This window comes from Polyodon spathula, chromosome 4 (assembly GCF_017654505.1).
Source record: "Polyodon spathula isolate WHYD16114869_AA chromosome 4, ASM1765450v1, whole genome shotgun sequence".
In the NCBI taxonomy this organism is placed as follows: domain Eukaryota; kingdom Metazoa; phylum Chordata; class Actinopteri; order Acipenseriformes; family Polyodontidae; genus Polyodon; species Polyodon spathula.
This window is the reverse complement of record NC_054537.1, coordinates 59857101-59870386: the sequence shown is the minus strand read 5'-3', so window position 1 is coordinate 59870386 and position 13286 is coordinate 59857101. Positions and strand designations below refer to the sequence as shown.

The 13286-nt window shown below is 38.0% G+C and overlaps 1 protein-coding gene across 2 annotated transcripts; it reads left to right on the top strand.

Annotated features, from left to right (window-relative positions):
- Positions 1-3272: 3272 nt before the first annotated feature.
- Positions 3273-12709, top strand: LOC121314697 (DOMON domain-containing protein FRRS1L-like). 2 transcript variants are annotated; one of them, XM_041248218.1, is made up of 5 exons: positions 3273-3607; positions 4978-5032; positions 8174-8312; positions 9234-9480; positions 10553-12709. In XM_041248218.1, the coding sequence occupies exons 1-5, from the start codon at positions 3448-3450 to the stop codon at positions 10723-10725; spliced, it is 774 nt and encodes a 257-aa protein (XP_041104152.1). In that variant the 5' UTR covers positions 3273-3447; the 3' UTR covers positions 10726-12709. The 2 variants fall into 2 exon arrangements, with proteins under 2 accessions (XP_041104152.1, XP_041104151.1); XM_041248217.1 differs by having other exon boundaries at positions 4948-5032.
- Positions 12710-13286: the final 577 nt, after the last annotated feature.

Genomic DNA, 13286 nt, shown 5'->3' with positions numbered 1-13286 from the left:
TTCCTCAGTTTTATTTGAGGCTAGAGCATTCACATCATCATGTGCTCGACCCTGTACTTTTGAGTTGCCACTTTTTCAATGAAGAACTCCACAATTAATTGGAAATGTGCAGTTTATTTTTTAAAGTTAAACCAAGACACTACTTCAAATTTAGCACAAAGAGAAGAACAAGAAGACATTAATGGAAGCTAAGAATTATAAATGCATGGAATAGCCTACCAGGTGAAGTAGTAGGATCTAAAACACTAGATTCTGTGCTTTTAAATGAGTTCCCCCAAGTAGGGAAAATGGGACGAGCCTTGATGGGCCAAATGGTCTTTTCTTGTTCTCAAACTTTTCTTATGCTCTTATATTATATTTCATGGGACCCGCACAGGCCGTTGTCGTTTATACTTACAAATATGACATGATTAAAATATATTTTACAAAGGCAGTTGAATCATTTGTAGTTATTGCATAATTCCCGCCCAGTGCCTTGTTCTCATCATGCCCTACATTATTGTATGAACTGTGATGAATATTCAGGGTGTAAAATGATTTAAGACCATCATCCTCTAAATTTAATAAAGGAGTATGGTAGTTTCAAATTACCAGGGAAATCCAACCACTATACTTCAAAAGTTCAAATATATGACAAAGATGTATCAATAACAATATATAACAACACTGGTAAAGTAAAACAGGTTACTGAATACAGAATAGTTAGATGAATAAAGAAGTGATTCAGTTATGCAGTTCATAAAGTTACAGAATGGCATCAATCAGAGAAAATAATCAAAGGGTTAAATCAAACAATCAATTTATTTAATGTCTTAAGAGAACCCCAGTCTATAGTAATATTATGTGAACCTGTTTATACTCATCAAACCAGTTCTTTAAAAGTCAGTTGAGGATTTGGTGCTTTAACAGTGGAGCAAGGAACAGTGGAGTAAGAAAGTGTTGCAGTTGTCTGTGCTCCTCTGTAGCTTCGCTTGTTCTAACTGCAATCACCAGCAGGAGCCTGTGAGAATGTTATTGTATCCAAGGTCGCAGGCTAGTGTTTTGAAGAAAAATCCACAAGTTTCTCGAAAATGGGGCAGAGGTGATGAAACACGAAAGTATTCCAATTAACTTCCCTTTAATTAAAGCTTGATATCAGCACTCTCCACGTTGTTAATGTTTTAGACATAGCGGCTCTAGTTTTCAACACCACCTTTTAAGAGAGCCACTCGGCAAGAAGCACTTTGTGCTCAGACCTTAAATTTAGATTTGTTTACAAAACATGTGTGGTACACACGTTCTAGAAACTTTATCAATCTCAAGACTTACAGAAACATTACCAACATATTTGAAACCTAGTTACTTTTTCGAGGTGCAGACAAAATCCAGATTTTTGGGTACTAATATACCTTACAGAACCATAGCCATCAAGTCAAACAGAACATTATAGGAAAAGGTCACAACTCTGGCAATCTCTTTTCCATTTCCCATTAATTTACAATGATAGCAAAGATTAGTCAAAGATACGATAATCGTCAGAAAAGCTTGCTAAACAGTAACACTGCCATCCCTAGGAAAAACATCACTTGAAACCCCCCACCCCCACCCCCACCCCCATGATATTACGCAGCCTGACTGAGAACCCAGACCCAACGAATACAAATACATTTTGTAAAACCTAAGAATTTTTTTTATCAGGAACTGAGTATTTCTGTATGTTCTGAGGCCTCCCTGGAAGTGTTTTCTTTTACATTTTATATATTTATACACCTTTTCTGCCTTTTTATTTAGAAAAATAAACATTTGAACAGAAAATTTAATTGGTACACGTAATCTTTAAAAAAAAACAAAAAAAAAAAACATATTTGACTGTCAGTTTAAATGTTTAGATTGTCTACTGTGATATTAAAGACAGCAGGTGGCAGTGTGGGATATAATCAACCCACTGGTATGATCTGCAATTTAACTAATACGTTCAACAAGTCACAATATTATATATTAATAGTAGTAGCATTAGTATTCATGTAGCCTACCTCTAACTGAAAGCTCATCTTTGCCAATCTTTCCTTACTTGGTTTGCTTCACTGGCTATTTTATTTGTTTAAAGTACAATACTTGTACTAAGTCAATGTCTGGCTTAATTTATCACTGCAGTTGATGTTTTTAGTCTGCTTAATTATTTCAATATCAGTTTGATCCTTTCAGTATTTCACTGTTTCACCGGAGTTTAAATCCGATTTATATATCTAGTTTCAACTCCCTCATTCTAATTCTTCTCGTGCTCAGCATTTAAATCTAACGGCTGTAGAGCGCTGTCTAGTGTGATACAGCAGCCGATGTAAAGTACATATACGTATAAACATCTCTTTCCTGGATGTAACAAATGGTGAAAAATAGAGGCTCTTGTACACAACAACGTATCGAAGCTCTTTTAAACCTGTTTTAATTAAACAAATAAATAAATGTGATATTCATACAACTCCTGTTGCTGGGCTGATTACTCTTTACTGATTAAACCACACTGCATTTGGTCGTTATAGCACTCGACAATACCCCAATGCTGTGGATCGAGATGTGGTTTATCCATCTTCTTGATAAAATAGACCTCTTAAATACTTTATTTAATTAGTCAAAACCTACAATTTCAAAGTTTACATTTATTTTCACATTCAACATTAAAGTTTGAGAAATGTACAATTAGATGCTATACTGTAAAATGTAAAACTTTTTTTTCTCAAAAAGAAACGAATGGATAAAATACCTAAAGCTGTTTCACACTCACGGGAACCTTAAAGCGGGTTTGTTTACTAAGCTGAACAAACTGCAGCAAAGGAAGTGTTTTTAAAAATCGTTTTCCGTATCAGACACTTATTCTGTTTTGTTGAATTGTAGAAACACTTTCATTCAAAAACACTGTTTTCTTATGTTTCACGTGTTAATAGCCTTAAATGGGGTACTTTACCTATAAATTAATTGTATTTTTCTGCAGTAAATGGTTGATTTTAACAAGGGATCAGTCACAGTTACAGTATAGAGACTCAGATTGTATTGATGTAGGCAATACGATTTGAGAGACTATGAGGGGTTTTAATATAAATCTCTACTAGAAACACCAAGTGAAAATCAAGGCATTACTAATTGTCTAATTTAGTATAGTTTTTTTAAGTTTCAGTCGAGAAACCTATTCCCCAGGATGAACGATTTTAAAATATATGCATTTTATTTATCTATCAATCCCCTAATTCTGATTTGGTTTTGCCTACATGACCCCACCCCACACACGCATAGTTTGCCCCTTACCCCCACGCACAATAGTCGTAGTTTGTTGTAATGCACCGGTATTTATAGTACTAAAAACAAATAAATATGATGTTGAGATAAACTGGATCTCAAATGCATTTGTATGCATCAATTCCCATTGCCTCTTAGTATTTTCCACTAGAACCATCATTCTTTTATGCTTTTGTGATGTCCACGCCAATGCTGTTGCAGCTGCAGCTCCTGCTTCTGTTGTTCCTGAGCTGCTGGCATGGAGTCACTTCTAGCCCTACAGACGACAGTGTAGCGAGGAGCGACCACGGGGATCAGGGCGAGCCGGGATTCGAAGGACAGAACCAGGATTCTTACAGTACGTTCGCTTCTGATTTCATCGGGTCCGGGCACCTCACTCAAGAAGATCAGATACAGTGTCTGGTCAGGCTATGTTTTGATGTTTGTGTCATCTTTGTAAAAGCAGATTTTATTCATCTGGAGTGAAAATGAATAGAGAGCTGCCTAATTGTGTATTTTAACGGCCTTGAAAATCAAATGGTACGTGTTAATATATATATATATATATATATATATATATATATATATATATATATATATATATATATATATATATATATATATAATCATTCAACCTTATTGATTGTATCATTTTTCATGTACAGTATATGATCATACAGTAGTTTATTCGATGCTGGCACAATAAATACGCACTATAATTACTACGTTAATTAATGACGAAACACGACTGCTTTGTGCTTCACCTCCCCCACCCCCCCCGTTGTATAAATAAAAACCCAGTACACTTTACACTTTACAGTTATGCACATATCTAGAAAACCGCTCAGTGTCTTGCTAAGGACCTTCTCTAGAACGATCTATTGAGTGTGTCACAATCTGGGGGTATATGGAGGCTGCCCCTGTCTGCATTGCCGACACTGCCTCTATTGTCAAACTCCAGGAATTCAGAATCCACAAAATAATAGTTTTGTTTACGTTTGTGAGACATGAAACATTAGAAACACCTATAATCCAATTCATATTCAGTACATGACAATGGGATTGATTACCCAATGCGAGCAATCTCTGGTAACCTGTGGGTTATTCATTGTTGATGCGAGTTTGACCTCGGCTACAGAATCAGCACCTTGGTCAGCACCCAGCTGCACCGGGCTCTGACCTTGCTCGTCTAGGAGTTTACATGTGTTCAAGTGATTTCACTCCACCAGTTAAAGATTTCTTTAACTTCTTGACTTATTTTTTGCCCCCTAAGCACATTTACTGATTATTATTATTATTATTATTATTATTATTATTATTATTATTATTATTATTATTATTATTATTATTATTACTGATCTGTGGTTGTTATGCTGTCTATGTTATTGGAATTCATTATTTTTGTGTCGATAAATGCTTACACAGTTACATGTTTATAAGACGCAAATAATTTCTCCAAAAAGCAACTAAATGTATTTTTTAAAAATCATTTTAAATGTATTAGTGCACCTGAACTGTGCACAATCCCCCTAAAATCATATGTATTATTACTGCCATCCTTTCAAACAGCTTAAACAAGCACCTGCAGAATACACAGTGCTCAGTGTATACAGTATGCAGTAGTAGTGCATTACAGTAATATTGTAATGGTTTCACTGGCACAGTCTGAACTGAAGCATCTTCATTTTCACCTAACAGGCTATCCTTTCCCTACCGCACCTCCTGTAGATCCTTTCGCCAGAATCAAAGTGAGTGACTGTGGGGTAACGAAGGGCTGCTTCAGGTAAGATCTTCCTATATTTTAATGGCATAGGACATTGTGGCACTAATGTAAAACTACAGCCATTAATATTTTTTCCTGTGAGAAAGACTTCAGGGACCTTAAAGAAAAGACCAGAACAATTGCCATATAATAGCTATATCTACAGGATGCATCAAGTGTACAAGGAGCTAAGTCTTCTGAGTGGCAAAAATCTGATACAAACTTGAGGATGTTATGCTAGTGAGGAAGACTATTGTCTCCAAGTACAGTAGAAGCCTTTTTGGAAATGTTGGTCTAGTGGACTAATGACACAGTTTGTTATGTTACAACTTGAAATCTTTATGTATTTAAATGCAATGTGAGAGAATTTTTATTGTGAAACAATAGTTAATGAAAAATAAAAAAAACCTGAAATGTCTTGGTTAGATAAGTACACCGTGTAACAATTTTTTTTTTTTTTTTTTTTGGTTCCTGGGTAGTAAGTGTTATTTCCTAATTGCTTATGCCTCAAAAGTATAGAAAATGGCTATTATACCCCACAAACTTTGCTTTTGTGACCAGGACAGTGATATTTTGAAATGTACCTATTTTCCAGAACATTCCAGATAGATTCAGTGCTGAGTAAACTTGGAGTAACTTCTAGAACTTTCTAGAACTTTCCAGTAATATAAATAGTAGTATAAATACAGGGGCCTTAAGCCCACCAGTTCAGTTTAACTCCAGCTGCCTAAATGGATACATATCTGCATTTTTCTGAGATGGCATCAAGAGGCTGCAATGGTGGCATTCCTGATGGGTCTCCAAGGCGGTTTTACCAAGTTTCCCTGCTATCTTTGCCTTTGGGACAGCAGGGACACCAAGGCGCACTACCACAGGCAGGACTGGCCACAGCGGACCGAGTTCTCTGTGAGGAGGAACAACGTCAAGTGGGAGCCACTGGTGGTCCCCCGGAAGGTGCTGATGCCACCACTGCACATCAAATTGGGCCTTATGAAACAATTTGTCAGAGCTCTAGATAAGGAGTCGGCAGCCTTCAAGTACCTTCAAGACTTCTTCCCTAAGCTGTCTGAGGCAAAGGTCAAAGCCGGTGTCTTCGTCGGACCACAGATAAAGAAGATCCTGGAGCGCAATGAATTCCCCAAGAAGCTCACTAGTAAGGAGAAAGCGGCTTGGAACAGCTTTGTCGCAGTGGTTCGGTGCTTCCTGGGCAATCACAAGGCCGAAAACTATGTGGAGCTGGTTGAGACTGTGATGAAGAACTACGGCACAATGGGCTGTAGGATGTCCCTCAAAGTCCATATCCTTGATGCTCATCTTGATAAATTCAAGTAGAACATGGGAGCGTACTTGGAGGAGCAAGGCGAGCGCTTCCACCAGGATATACTGGACTTTGAACTCCGCTACCAAGGACACTATAACGAGAACATGATGGGAGACTGCATTTGGGGGCTGATTCGTGAAAGTGATTTACAGTATAATTGTAAGTCCCGAAAAACTACTCACTTCTAAATCTTTTGTAGTCATTTTTGTATTACTTTAGTATAAATACATGTTAATTTGGATTCATATGTTGTTTTTTTCTGACTTTATGTGAATGAAAAGACCGTTTTCTCATTGGAAATAGGTACATTTCAAAATATTACTGTCCTGGTCACAAAAGCAAAGTTTGTGGGGAATAATAGCCATTTTCTATACTTTTGAGGCATAAGCAATTAGGAAATAACACTTACTACTCAGGAACAAAAATTGTGTTACATAGTGGTATTCACCACCCTGAGTCAATACTTGGCAGAACCACCTTTGGCAGCAATTACAGCTGTGAGTCTTTTGGGGTAAGTATCTACCAGGTTTGTACATCTGGATCATGCAATATTCGTCTATTCTTCTTGGAAAAATTGTTCAAGCTCTGTCAAGTTGGATGGGGATTGTTGGTGGACAGCAATCTTCAAGTCTTGCCATAGATTCTCAATCAGATTAAATTCCGGGTTTTGACTGGGCCACTCTAGGACATTCACTTTCTTGTTTTTAAGCCACTCCAGTGTCGCTTTGGCTGTGTGCGTGGGGTCATCGTTCTGCTGAAAGGTGAATCTCCATCCCAGTTTTAGGTCTTTTGAAGCCTGAAGCCGGTTTTCCTCATTTAGCTCCAGCCACTTTGCCCTCTACCCTGACAAGCTTCTCAGTCCCTGCTGATGAAAAGCATCCCCATAGCATGATGCTGCCACCACCATGCTTCACAGTAGGGATGGTGTAACCTGACTGATGTGCTGTGATGGGTTTGTGCCAGATATAACGCTTTGCATTTAGGCCAAATAGTTCAATTTTTGTTTAATTGGACCACAGAATCTTTGTCACCCACATGCCTTTTAGAAAATTCCAAGCAGGATTTTACATGGGCTTTTTTTCAGAAATGGCTTCCTTCTTGCCACTCTTCCATACAGGCCAGATTTGTGGAGTACCTCAGCTATTGTTGACACAAGGACAGTTTCTCCCATCTTAGCCATGGAATGCTGTAGGTCTTTCAGAGTTGTCATTGGCCTCTTGATGGCTTCTCTGACCAATGCCGTTCTTACCCAGCTGCTCAGTTTGGGAGGACGGCGTGCTCTAAGCAGATTATGGATGGTGCAATATACATTCCACTTCTTAATGATCGACTTGACTGTGCTCCAAGGGACATTCAATGCCTTTGAAATCTTTTTGTTCCCCTCCCCTGATCTGTGTTTTTCCACAACTTTATCCCAGGGACAGGTGTATTTAATCTGAAATCACGTGAACCACTTTTATTGCGCACAGATGGACTCCATTTATCTTATTGTGTGAATTCTGAAGGCAATTGGTTGCACCTGAGCTTATTTAGGAGTGTCACAGCAAAGGGGGTGAATACTTATCTAATGAAGACTTTTCAGGTCTTTATTTTTAATTGATTTGTGTCATTCCCCCCCACCTCCCACCCCCATTTTTTCACACATTGAAGGTGTTGAGTAGGTTGTGTAAATCAAAGGAAAAAAAATCCCATGTAAATGCATCAAGATTTCAGGTTGTAACACAACAAACTGTGAAAATTTCCAAGGGGGATGAATACTTCCTACAGGCACTGTATTTTGGTTGCTTCTTGCAGGCTCCACATATCTTTCTGTTAATTCTCTTGCCTTTTTCCATGTGCAGGTACGGGAAGCCAGGTTGTGATGCAGAGACCTGTGATTACTTCCTCAGCTACCGCAGGATTGGGGCTGATGTCGAGTTTGAGTTGAGTGCGGACACTGATGGTTGGGTGGCAGTCGGGTTTTCATCTGATAAGAAGATGGTGAGTAGGCTTCATTAGCTGGACGTGTTTTTATGTTTAACTGTGTTTTGGTTTGGTCCCAATTAAAGCACTAACAAGCTCCATAGTGGCACATCCTGTAAATACGCTCCACGTGGAGTGCAGGATGCGCCCTGTAGCCTGGAGGTCGCTGGTTTGGGTCCAGGCTATTCCACTGCCAACTGTGGCACAACTGGCCGAGTGCCGCCCAGGTGGGAAGGGCTTAGGTCGGCCAGGGTGTCCTCGGCTCACCATGCACTTGCAATCCCTGTCGACTGGTCGGGTGCCTACGGGCCTGCCTGTTTCGGAGGAGGCATGTGTCCATCTTGGTCCCTCCCATGTCAGTGCGTGGGTGGCAGCAGTGAGCCGGCTGAAATAAAAATAATTGGACATATCAAATTGGGGAGAAAATAAGAAAAGTAATTGGCGATTACAATTTTTTTTAAAAAAAGCACTAATCAGTCAATGCCAAGTAGTAATGTTTTTCTTTTTTTATTCATGTGGTGCATTGGGCATATTACTCCCAGATCTACTTACTTTAAGGGCTAGATTCTCAAAGTTTTTTTTGCTGCAAAGTCATACATTTTTTTCTGAAAGGAAAAAAAAAACACCAGTTAAAATAATAAACAACTTTAGACTACAGCATGGGGTATGTTGTAAAACTGGGTAAGAACCAGAATAAACATATTTTGACCTTGACTGGAAAAAAGGGCAGTCTTTATGATCTAAAATTTATTCTCAAAATCCAAGAACTGAACTTATAACGGAGTCGTTTCGGAAGGGGGATGTGTAGCCTTTACCTATAAACCCCTACAGTAAATGCCTGAGTTTGGTTTGAGGGCAACTTAATTATGTGCATTTATCCTTTCTTTGCGATTACAGCCATGCCCTCACCACTATTTGTGCCCGGTTGATTTTTAATAGGGAGGCGATGATGTCATGGGGTGTGTCCACGATGACAATGGCAGGGTTCGGATCCATCATTTCTACAACGTGGGGCAGTGGGCCAAGGAGATTAAGAGGAACCCAGCACGGGATGAGGAGGGGATATTTGAAAACAACCGAGTGACCTGCAGGTTCAAGCGTCCGGTTTATGTTTCCCGGGAGGAGACTATTGTGGACCTGCACCTGAGCTGGTACTACCTGTTTGCTTGGGGACCAGCCATTCAAGGTAAGGGAATGTTATGAGTACTAACCCTATATAAAAAAAATAATTACATGAAGTGCAGGGAAGCTGGGATTATTTTCTTCTTGTTGTTACATTACCAGAAGAGGACACTGAAATATGCTGTAGGGTTGTATGATAACGACATGTTCAATTAGTGATTATTGGCTAAATATTATCAGATAATCACAATCATCTTTAATCACGTTTTAACTCTCATTAGTTTTTAAATTCTTCTGAGTTAGTAGTTCTTTCTCTCTCACACATTCTTTTTTTCTGCTTTTCACTTCTTCTTGTTTGCTTTTGAAAATAAAGCCATGCTACGGTTTTCAACCCACAATAGTGGTTTGAATTATAATAATTGTCCGATGCCTAAATACAATCTTTATGGATAAACCCGTTTTCTACAGGAGAGAGGAACATCTCGGTAGCAGTGGACTTTTGCTAGTTTTGACTGTCAGAAAGATGATTATTGCCCATCTTACAATCATTATTAATATTTTAAATATTTTTTAGCACAAGAAATAATCAAGAATAAAGCAGATTATTGATAATATCATGATAATTGATGAATGCTCAAAATCTAATTCTTCTTGCAAAACTAAAAGCTACATGGTTATATGTTATCTATGGCATGTTCACAGCCAATTTCAAGTATTTTGTAACAATAGTTATACATTTTTTTTAGCACAGGTCAACAATGGAACAAGATTCCTGTGTCTCAGCTTGTCTCCCTCTGAACTGCTGTCTGTTTTGCAGAAACCTTGTCATTTAAAAGCTAGACTCAATGCAAAGCCTTGCACACGTTATAGTTGGCAGCCAACTCCTAATCTATTGTTCAAAACACTGTCGTGACTCCAGCAACTCTTCAATCTCACTCATTAACCTTAACGCACTGAGTATATTTGCAAAAAAGACTACTGAATCCCATTACATAGCTGAAATAGTTTGACGTGGTAAACTTACTTTCTAATCACCCTGTATATAATATCCCATCTGTTATTTTTTTGTGAATAAAGCACCCATTAAGTTTTGTATTGTTCTTTTTCTGTCTCTATGTCATGCTTGCCTGATGCAGGTTCAATCACTCGGCACGACATTGATGCCCCGCCCGTGTCAGATCACATGATCAGTATCTATAAATACGAGGATGTCTTCATGCCCTCAGCAGCCTATCAGATGTTCTCCTCTCCCTTCTGTTTGCTCCTCATCGTCGCACTGACTTTTTACTTACTGATGGGGACTCCGTAACCCGGGATGCACACAGGAACAATAAGAAACAGAATAATCATTTCTAAAGACTAATGACTGGATCGATCAGAACTGTGCCATTTACTATTACGCGGGAAGAACCTGTCAGGTAATTGAGCAAATGATTGTAGTACCAACATCTAACCAAAACACTCACTCAAACTCCATTTGTGAAAATAGCTTCTTATTAGGCTGAGCCATTCTCCAAGGTGACGTATGTTTACATTGTTCTACAGTGTTCTTTTGATGTTCATCCTGCAGTGTTATTACAAGGGATGTGCAAGATACCCTCTACTGATAGTCGGTATTGTCTTTAGGAAGAGTTTATCAGTAGGTACCCAATAAATCCATTCACAACGTGTTGATTCCAAGACGGAAAAAGTTGTCTCCCACACGTTTACAGTTGTCAATTTATGGCCTCAGTATGCCAGCATAAAGGCCATTGCACACTGGATCTGATCATGCATCCGTGCGGCTAAGAAGAAAAAAAAAATCTTGTGCATTCCTTATTGCGCCTTGCACACTCCTAATTGTCTTCCGACGGTGATGCGTCAATTTAGGGATTGAAACAAGTTCGGTTTGATCCGATTTTGACGTGTTAAAAATGACATTGACCAATGGAAAACTACTACCATTGCAAAGAACTGTATAATAAAGCACGTAAAAAATACAAGGACACCAAGAGAAGAAGGTAACTTTTTAGAGGAGTGAATGTTTGAAATATAGTCATAGAATTGCAGAAGTTCAAATTGTGACATTAGGGCTGTTTTCCCCATTAACCTTGTTATTATGTTGTCCAATTTGAGCTCCTGTATCAGCCTGTGATGCTCCCCCAGCTATTTACGCTTCTTTAATATTGAGAGGATTCAATAATCTTCTTGTGTTTTTGGCTTTGAGTCCACAGGATAAGTAATATTCTTCATCATCACTGCTGGAGCTGGTTGACGGTAACTCTGCCATTTTTGGTGTGATTTTAACGCATTCAATGTGCAATCAACTTGATGGACGAGTTTTCGGATGATGGATGATGATAAATGACATATCAGATCCAGTGTGCAATGACCTTTACACAAAAAATGCAGGCGCCCCGGATGAGAGAGAAATTATCTCCCAATTAGCTTTTAAAACACTCAATGCGTAGGTTAATTGTCATTGACTGAAATCTAAATGTTGTGAATGGATTTATTGGATACCTGGCATTAAATACTTCTTAAAGACAATACCAAGTATGAGTAACAAATATTCTGCACACCCCTAATTATTACAGTAGTTTATACATGTGTGCTGGAGTTGAATGTGCCAGTTATACCTGTTCCATGTCCATACATGTTGTTCCATAAGAAAACCAATAGGTATGTCAGCCCTTGTGATGCTAGGGTAAAAATCAATGTAGTCGTTTGCCCACATGTATCATAGTGTTCTCGTGTAATGAGACTGAAACAATAATCAGTCAATAATCAATAGACTTCTTCATACTGGGATTATATACTTTTGATTAACCAATGGAAATAGAATGTTTAGAGTTAAATGTTGGTTATAACCACACTAATTATCTATGTGTGTGTGTGTGTGTGTGTGTGTATGTGTTTTTGTGTAAGGATATTCATATGATTTTTAGTTCTAATGCGATTATGTAAAATAAAAAACTCCTTCAGAAGCAGGCTATAAAAAAAGACTGCACTGTAAAAGTGCATTGAATGGGAAACAAATGGCTGCATATTGAATTTGCTAGAATGACTTTCTAGAAAGAACTTGGATGCTGGAAAGACTATCAGCCTGCCAATCAATATGTAAGGAAGGCTATATGAAAGAGCTGTATAAAAAGTGGTTCTATTACAGTACTGCTCTATTTTTAGGTTCAAATTGTTAGTGTGCATAGAGCAGAGCAAATCTGATAGGGGGTGCAAAAAAGGAATACTGTAAAGCCATAAATATTTGCAAGCCTTTTATTATGCGTTTTTCACGTATGCGAAAAACTACAAACATTTTTGGTACAAATATCAAATTCCATTAACAATACATACTTCGTATATTGCAACAGGTTGCCAACATTTCTGGAGCAAAATAAGTTTTATGGGTGTGATTCGCCAAATATTTTGTTCGCAAATATTTATGGCTTTACAGTATATAAGTGCAACCCTTGTTTTAATTTACATAGATCTATAGGAGGATTTTGGCATAGTAGACCCAGTGGCCAAATGTTGTAATTGCTGTTGAAAAAGACTGCACCCCCTGGTGTCTGCATGTTCAAATAGCAACAAAGATGGTGAAAGCCAGAGCCACATTTTTGCACACATCTAAATTGTTATATTTTGCATATCTATGGTTATATGCAATAAAGTAAACGTTTTTAGAATTGAATTACTAGACTGAGAGATATCTACATTTGTGTTATATTAAGAAATTACAAATTTATATTTTTCAATTAATTCTGGCAATCTGTGAAAACTCACAGAGAAAACATGAGTAAGGAGTAGTACAATTACACAATAATTTGAATCACTTTATATAAGAAATCATTTACATTACAATGGTTATGGTTTTCGGAAACCGAACCAAAA

Coding starts and splice junctions, on each gene's coding strand:
- LOC121314697 (XM_041248217.1), top strand. CDS start 3,448: ATGTCCACGCCAATGCTGTTGCAGCTGCAGCTCCTGCTTCTGTTGTTC. Junction 3,608..4,947: donor ACAGAACCAGGATTCTTACA/GTACGTTCGCTT, acceptor TTCACCTAACAG/GCTATCCTTTCCCTACCGCA. Junction 8,313..9,233: donor TTTCATCTGATAAGAAGATG/GTGAGTAGGCTT, acceptor GATTTTTAATAG/GGAGGCGATGATGTCATGGG.